A 9,114-nucleotide genomic window follows, 5' to 3' on the forward strand; every position below is an offset into this window, starting at 1 on the left:
TCGCAGTTGTGTTCATTTTTATTGATGTATTTGTCACGTGTCTATACCACCTTTATCTTCCAAGGAGCTCGAAGTGGTGTAGATTCTTCTCCTCCTCCTCCCCACTTCACCCTCACAACAACCCTGTGACGTTGGTCAGGCTGAGAGACAGTGGCTGGCCCAAGGTCACCCAGGGACCTTCATGGCTGAATGGGGATTCGAACCCTGGTCTCCCAGGCCATAGTCCAACACTAACTGTTGCGCCACACTGCCTGTTTTGCAATGGAGGGGAGAGGTGAAGAATAAGTATTTCTTTATAAATACGTTTTTATTATTATTATTATTATTATTATTATTAATAATAATAATAATAATAATAATACAGTCATACCTCTTGTTATGTTTGCTTCATGTTACGTTTTTTCAGGTTGCGTCCCGCAGAGACCCGGAAGTACTGGAAAGGGTTACTTCCAGGTTTCGCTCCTCGCGCATGCACACAAACGCCAAATCATGCCGCACACCTGCGCAGATATGGCGCTTCAGGTTGTGGGCTTTTCATGTTGCGAACAGGCCTCCAGAATGGATCCTGTTCGCAACCAGAGGTACCACTGCATCTTACAACAAAAATGCCCCAAAGCAACTTAGAACTGTAAAAGCATACATAATGCAAAATTTAAAATACACCAAAAAGATAAAAACACATGATTAAAATGGAGGGGGGGGTTATTGGGTTATTGTTTTTATTTTTATTATGTATTTTGTGGTTTTATTCTGTGAATCGCCCTGGGACCCCCGGGTATAGGGCGGTATATAAATTCAATGAATAAATAAATAAAATAACAAAAAAATCATCCTGCAGTGTTATCTCCCATGCCCTGGAGCTCAAGGTGCAGCTGAGGAATAAGGCTTGGCAAGGCATTTATTGGGGATGCTTTAGGTACAGTGGTGCCCCGCAAGACGAATGCCTCGCAAGACGGAAAACCCGCTAGACGAAAGGGTTTTCCGTTTTGGAGGTGCTTCGCAAAACCAATTTCCTATGGGCTTGATTTGCAAGACGAAAATGTCTTGCGAGTTCCTGCGGGGTTTTTTTCCTTCCCTCCCCCCTATTTCTAAGCCGCTAAGCCGCTTATCAGCTGATCCGCTAAGCCGCTAATGGGCTTGCTTCGCAAGACGAAAAAAACCGCAAGACGAAGAGACTCGCGGAACGGATTCTTTTCGTCTTGCGAGGCACCACTGTATATTGTCTTCAGGCACACTGCTGTTCCATGACATCCCTTCCAATCCTATCACAGTTATGCCTCAGGTTACAGATGCTTCAGGTTGCTTTTTTTCAGGTTACGGACTGCCGAAACCCGGAAGTACCGGAATGGGTTACTTCCGGGTTTTGGAGGTCGCGCATGCACAGTAGCGCCGAATTGCAACCCGCGCATGTGCAGATGCACCGCTGCGGGTTGCAAAGGTACATCCTGCACAGATCACGTTCGCAACCCAAGCATCCACTGTATTGTAAGAGGGCAGGGTTTTTGAAAATCAGTGGGGTGGGGTGGGGATAATGCTTCAGTAGCAAGGAGGTCCACCATTTTTTAGCAACCTCTAGCCATCAGAATAAGACGCCTGCTTCTTGGGAGAAAAGCAGTGACAAACCTAGACAGCATCTTAAAAAGCAGAGACATCACCTTGCCAACAAAGGTCCGTATAGTAAAAGCTATGGTTTTCCCAGTAGTGATGTATGGAAGTGAGAGCTGGACCATAAAGAAGGCTGATCGCCGAAGAATTGATGCTTTAGAATTATGGTGCTGGTCGGGGGGGGGGAGACGGAGGACTCAGGGTCGGAGGAGGAAGAAGAAGGAGAAAGCAGAGAATCTAAAAGAAAGAATAATACCAGATTATAAAGTAGAAATAAGGATAAAGTGAATTCAGTAATAACCCGAAATGTCTCTTAAATTTTTTTCATGGAATGTGAACGGCTTTAACGACAAGTCCAAGAGAAATAAATTTGAAAAGATTATAAAGAAAAAAAACATTGATGTCATTTGTTGCCAAGAAACCCATGTTGCTAAAAAACACAAGCATATTTTAATAAATAAAAGGTTGGGAATAGAATTTATCAACTCAGACCCCAAGAAAAAGAGAGGAGTAGTAATCTATGCGAAAGAGAAATTGGAACCCAAACAAATATGCAAAGATGAGGAAGGAAGAATCCTAGGTATCCAAATTAATTACCAGGGAGAGAAAATAAATGTGGTAACAGTTTACGCCCCAAACTCAAATAGAATGGAGTTTTTTAAAAAATTGGAACAACTTCTATTAGATCTAGATAACAATAAACTAGTCCTACTTGGAGACTTAAATGCGGTACCGACACCAGAACTAGATAGAAATACAAGGAAAAAAAATCTAAACCAGGGGAAATTACCAAAATCGTTCAATGATCTGGAAGAAAATCTGGACTTAATAGATATATGGAGATACAGAAACCCCACAACGAAACAATTTACTCATTTCTCTGAACCGCACCAGAGCTGGAGCAGACTGGACCAAATATGGATCTCGAGAGAATTAATAACAAGAACGGAGAGATGTGAAATTTTACCCAGAACCTTATCGGATCACAGCCCAATAACACTACAATTAAAATGGAGGACCCAAGGTCTATACAGATGGAGAATGAACGATTACTTATTTGAAAAAGAAGATGTGATCGAAAAAGCAAAAACCACTATAAAAGATTATTTTGCCTTAAATATTACTAAAGAGATTGGAATAGATACAGTATGGGATGCTAGTAAGGCAGTGTTAAGAGGTCTCTTGATACAACAAAATTCTCAAAGAAAGAAGGCTAAGGAAAGGAAGAAAGAAGAATTAATCCTTCAACTGAAAGAATGTGAAAAAAATATGATAAAAAATCCAAAAGATGACGGCCATAAGCAACTATACAAAATGCTTCAAACACAATATTCAACATTAATAAGCCAAGAGGTTGAATGGGGAATAAAGTTAATGAAACAAAAGTTTTTCGAATCGGCAAATAAAATTGGAAAACTTTTGGCGTGGCAACTGAGAAAAAGAAGAAAAAGTAGTATTATAAACAAAATAAAAGTAGAAGAGCAAGTACTGGAAGACCCTATTGTAATAAAAAAGAATTTTTTTAAATTTTATGAGAACTTATACAAAAGAGAAGAAGAAGATTTAACGAACATTATAAAATATCTAGAAGAAAATAGCCCTAAAAAAATAACAGAAGAAGAAAGAACCGCCTTAAACAGACCCATAAAAATAGAGGAAATTCGAGAAGCGATCAAGAGAATGAAAATTGGAAAAGCCCCAGGACCAGATGGGTTATCAGCTAAATATTACAAGGTCTTAGAGGAATATATAATACCAGTGCTATGTGACGTTATGAATGAGATATTAAGAGGAGGAAAAATGCCAACATCTTGGAAAGAAGCCTACATTACGCTGATCCCGAAACCAGATTCAGATAAACTTAACATTAGGAATTACAGACCGATTTCTCTATTGAATAATGATTACAAAATTTTTGCAGATATAATGGCCCATAGACTTAAAAATTGTTTAATTAACCTTATTCATTGTGATCAGGCCGGCTTTCTTCCTAATAGACAAATAAAAGACAACATCAGACACACAATAGATATTATTGAATACCTAGAAGTTCATAATGAAATTCCTGCCGCCTTACTGTTTGTTGATGCCGAGAAGGCTTTCGACAATGTTTCTTGGGGTTTCCTAATAAAATGCTTGGAAAAAACAGGGATAGAGGGCACATTCCTAGAAGGAGTTAGAGCAATATACACACAACAAAGAGCCAGATTAATAATAAATAACAACCTGACAGAACAGTTTGAAATAGCAAAAGGTACCCGACAGGGGTGCCCCCTATCACCGCTGTTGTTTATTATGGTTTTAGAGACAATTACAAACAAGATAAGGAATACCCCAGAGATCCGTGGCATAAAAATCGGCGTGCAAGAATACAAATTGAAAACATATGCAGACGATCTCATGTTGTCATTGGAAGAACCAAAGGAGAGTATCGGCAAAGCTATAAAATTACTGGAAGAATTCGGAAAACTATCGGGATTTAAACTGAACAAGGAAAAAACAAAAATAATGACTAAAAATATGAAAGAAGACACCAAAAATGAGCTTGAAAGACAAACTGGAATTAAAATAGCTAAAAAAGTTAAATACCTTGGAATTTGGATAACCATGAAAAATATAAATTTGATGGAAAATAATTATAAGAAAACATGGAAAGAAATAATGAAGGACTTAGATACATGGAACAGACTACATCTTTCGTGGATGGGTAGAATGGCGGCGATCAAAATGAGTTTATTACCCAAATTACTCTTCTTATTCCAGAACATTCCAATAATTAGGGGAATTGCAATATTTAAAGAATGGCAGAGATTACTATCCAAATTTATTTGGCGGGGGAAAAGACCCAGAATTAAATTCAAATTGCTTACAGATCAAAGAGATAGGGGGGGGGTTGCGGTTCCAAATCTGAGGCTATATTATGAGGCCGCATGCCTTTGTTGGGTAAAAGATTGGATCGTCATCAAAAATAAAGAGATGTTAGACCTAGAGGGGTTTAACTTAAGATTTGGTTGGCACGCCTATCTATGGCGAGACAAGGGAAGGGTCCATAAAGGTTTTTCTAACCATATCTTCAGAGGGCCACTACTGGAAGTCTGGGAAAGGAATAAAAAATTGCTGGAGCAGAAAACACCCTGGTGGCTATCACCAATTGATATTTTAACAATTAAAAAATCAAACCTGGAGGGGGAACGGTGGACATATGAGGACCTACTAACCAAAACAGAATCCGGGTGGAGGATTAGACCATATGAAGAAATAAAAAATAAGTTGACTGGTTGGATTCAATATCATCAAATAAATTCAATATGGACGGAAGATAAAAAGATTGGAATAAGTGAGAAAAAATCCAGATTTCAGACTGAAATAATAGAAAGTAAAACAAAATTACTATCAAAAATGTACAACCAGTTGCTTGAATGGGACACCAAGGACGAGGAAGTAAAGGAGGTGATGGTGAAGTGGGCGGTAGATCTAGGGTATAACATAGAATTTGATAAATGGGAGGCTTTATGGCGTAAAGATATGAATTATTCAGCATGCACGACACTCAAGGAAAACATGTACAAGATGATGTACAGATGGTACATAACGCCGATAAAATTGCATAAAATTTATAGAACAGGTGATAAATTGTGTTGGAAATGCAAGAACAAGGAGGGCGAATTCTTCCACATGTGGTGGACGTGCGAGATTCTCAAGAAATTTTGGGAATCTATTTATAATGAATTTAAAAAAATTCTTAAATATACGTTTGTCAAAAAGCCTGAAGCCTTCCTGCTGGGGATAATTGGCAAGGATATCAAAGAAGAAGATAGGACCTTTTTTCAATATGCAACAGCGGCCGCCAGAACCCTCATAGCACAGCACTGGAAAACACCAAAAATCCCAACATTAAAGGAGTGGCAATTTAAATTATTGGATTATTTAGAATTGGCAAAATTGACACAAAAAATAAGAAATCAAAAACGTACAAAATTTAGTAATGAATGGGATAAATTTAGAACATATATGGAAATAGAGACAAGGGGAACATCAAAATGTTAATCAGAAATATATATGTATCAAATAAAAAATAAAAAAAAATCACAGTAGGCATGAGATAACGCTTACTACGTTATAAATGTCATTTTGGAATAGACACAGCAGATAGATAACTAAGATAACATTATCCGAAATCGAGATAAAGGGAAGTCGATTAATGTTGTTGTAAAATTAATGTTAAGTTGTGTTGTTTATGTAGTATGTATTGTATGTCTTTCTTTTTCTTTTCTTTTTTCATTTTTATGTTTGTTTTATTTACTTTTGTCTTTTGTATGTCTGTGAAATATACTTATGCAAAATTTAATAAAAATAAATAATAATAATAAAAAATAGAATTATGGTGCTGGAGGAGACTCTTGAGAGTCCCATGGACTGCAAGAAGATCAAACCTCTCCATTCTGAAGGAAATCAGCCCTGAGTGCTCACTGGAAGGACAGATCGTGGAGCTGAGGCTCCAAGACTTTGGCCACCTCATGAGAAGAGAAGACTCCCTGGAGAAGACCCTGATGTTGGGAAAGATGGAGGGCACAAGGAGAAGGGGATGACAGAGGACAAGATGGCTGGACAGTGTTCTCAAAGCTACCAGCATGAGTTTGACCAAACTGCAGGAGGCAGTGGAATACAGGAGTGCCTGGCATGCTCTGGTCCATGGGGTCACGAAGAGGCGGACCCGACTAAACAACAACAAGCCATCAGGATGATGTTGGCCCTGCAGTTGCCTTCAGCCTTCTCCACCAGTGGACCAACAGCTTCTGGAAGAGAACATCTTCCTGATCTCTGTTCTGCGGGGACGGTCAGAACGCTGAACAGGAACTCAGGCACGGTTCCTCCTTTAAAGTAGCTTTTGAATACCCAACTTCCTTTTACCCGCACCCCAGCTTAATCTCACAAGGCTGCAGCATCAGAGCACCACAGATGAGAGAGCCATCGGCAGGCCTGGTTCACTGAAGATTGCCGCCCTCTGCTCACTGGCTTTGTGCTGAGGCAGGAAGAGTGCCTGCTTGCTGAGCTGATGCAGTTTCCTGTCGCCCGAATCAGGCTATTTCCCCGGGGAGGCAGGATGTGCCTGGAGCTCTCCTGACAATAGCTCCGAGGAGGAGCAGGCCCTTCCTGAATCGCTGTCCTGCACAGGTGGCAGCCTGGGGTCACTTCCTCTTGCGTAGCCGTTCAGCCACAGGGGCACAAAGTTACCAGTCTGCTTTTGAGCAGAGGAAAAGAGAAAAATAAGTCCGAGGGCTGTGCTGCGTGCTGGCTGCAAACAGGGGGGGATGGTTCTTCCAAAAGCCAAATGCAAGCGTGGAAGTTTGTTCTGAACTGAACAGATCACACAATTCACAGAGAGGTTTTTGAACAAGCCCAGCATGATGATTTGAAAAGGGGTGGCGAGACAGGGGATGGAGAGGGTGGTAGCCAGCAGTCCTAAGCATAACTTTGTTTTTTTCAAAAAATTTTTATTAATTTTCCAGAATTTTTATTTAAAAAACAAACAAACAGACAAACATACATCTCCACCATAAAAGAACCGATCTTCATAACATTGTTAAGTGACTTCCTCGTATCCCCCTGGTTGAATTTCAGCGTATATCATTTTAACGGTTTTCCAAAACCTAAACTCTTAAAAATTTAACTTAATCACTTAACATCTGTCTTTCTTAACCATTCAACTTTAAACATATTAATTCATCACATTACATATTTAAATCCTAAGCCTATCTGGTAATTGCAAGCTTTCCGATTAAGTTAATTTAACATGTTTAACTAAGCATAATTTTGTAAAAAAAAAAAACCTGCAAGCGATCGGTTCAGAGCTCTGTTGACCTGTGCCTCCCTCAGCAGCTTGCTAGATGTGGAGGAAGAGAGAGAGAAGAGAAGAAAAATTGGGTGTCAGAAGGTGAGGGTGGGGGAATGACTGGTCCCACCACTGACTTCAGCCCTGACCACATCTGTGGGATGTGGCCCCCAACAGATTCTGCTTGAGGGAATGCGGCCCTTGACAGGGGGAGTTCTTTACTCCCCTACGCTTTAATGGGCTGTCTGTACTTCTTTCACCTCCCTTTCCAGGCTGCATGAATTGCTTTGGCAATTAACCTCCTCTTTTTCAACAGGTGCAAGGTGTGCAAGACTGTTTTCCACAGCAGCTGCCAGGCAAATGCCAGTTTCTGTCCTCGCTGCGTCCGCCGGGAGGAATACCAGCAGAAGCTGCAGGCGTCCCTTTGCAAATGACCTCTCCCTGAAGAGGGGCAGACCACAGCCCTTAAGGGGGCAGGCCAGAGGACAGCTGGGAAAGGACAGAGGCAGGCTATGGAGCAAAGGAACGCCCTGGCTAGTCCCACAACTCCTTTCCCCTGAAGGTCCAACCCATCAGGGATCACCTGGGCTCTGGCGACATCAGCTGTGGATCACATTTCCGACAGAGAAAGGTGGGAAGAAGTCAGTGACTTCCTTGTGCTGATCTGCTGCTGCCACTTGGAGCCACAATCCTTTCCCTTCTGTCTCTCTCCGGCCTCTGCAGACAAAATACCTGGCTGCTTTGGTCGCAGCAAGCATTTGATACACGTAAGACTTGTCGGACTTGGACTCCTAGGGAGACACAACGTTAGTGGACATTTTGATTCTAACAGCGATAAGAAAGGGTGGGGGGGTTTTCTGTTTTGTTTTTAAATTAATGCACTTTGTAGCAGAGTTCTTGTGCCTTCCGCACTTTACAGGCTACCCCTGAATTGCCACGTGCCAAACAGCTGCTGAATACTCTGGGAAACACATTCCAGCACCCTCTAAGCAAAGTGACCTTCTTACAAATAATAAACCACTTCTCTGCTCCTTCTTTTTTAATGCTAGGCCAATGGGTTCCAGAGATGAATTTTTATTTTCCATTTTAATCTTCTATGCAGATAATAAAAAGTAATTTAATAAGGAACTAACTTGGGGGGCTCTCGTTTCTTTGCAGCTTCCTTTGCCTTCAAAGTTTGGGTGTTAAGGGAGACATTGTTTGTCCACCTTTGGTTCCTACCCTGCCCTTGGGAGCTCTAACCAGTAGCACCTTAGAAGCTATGAGCATGCGACAGTGACCACATCAGGGAAACAGCTTTGAGTGGGTGGCTAACTCAGGTGAGGGCAGTCTTAAACCATTGATGAGTTAGGGACTTGTCTATCCCCTGCCTGCAAAGACAGGCTCCGGCAGATTGAGGAAACGAGACCAGTCGTGGGTCCAGCGGTCCAGAAGACAGTGACTGCACATGTTGTCGAGGGAAATGGGGCTCGTTAACCAGGGAAGGTAACCCCTCTAGGAGAAGGAAAACTCTGGTCCTAAATCTCTGCTGCCTTGCGGCTATAGTCATTTGTGAGCAAGGCTTTGGCAGCAAAAATCCATGCCCACGGTCTTGTGGGACATCTTCGGGAGAGGAAAGGGCTAAGGGATTAGTAGACCCTACACAAATCCAGAGTGGAGGCCCTAAGTGTCAGAAT

The 9,114-nt window shown here is 41.3% G+C and overlaps 1 protein-coding gene across 3 annotated transcripts in view; it reads left to right on the forward strand.

The window, feature by feature from the left end:
• Positions 1–8,570, forward strand: part of PLEKHM1 (pleckstrin homology and RUN domain containing M1) — a 46,745-nt gene extending 38,175 nt beyond the window's left edge. For all 3 annotated transcript variants that reach the window (XM_081837666.1, XM_081837667.1, XM_081837668.1), the window contains one exon: positions 7,755–8,570. In XM_081837666.1, coding sequence (XP_081693792.1) covers positions 7,755–7,872 — 118 coding nt within the window. In that variant the 3' untranslated portion in view covers positions 7,873–8,570. The remainder of the gene's footprint in view (positions 1–7,754) is intronic.
• The last annotated feature ends 544 nt before the right edge of the window (positions 8,571–9,114 follow it).

This window comes from Podarcis erhardii (assembly GCF_964252035.2).
Source record: "Podarcis erhardii genome assembly, chromosome: 13".
NCBI classification, from domain to species: Eukaryota; Metazoa; Chordata; class Lepidosauria; order Squamata; family Lacertidae; genus Podarcis; species Podarcis erhardii.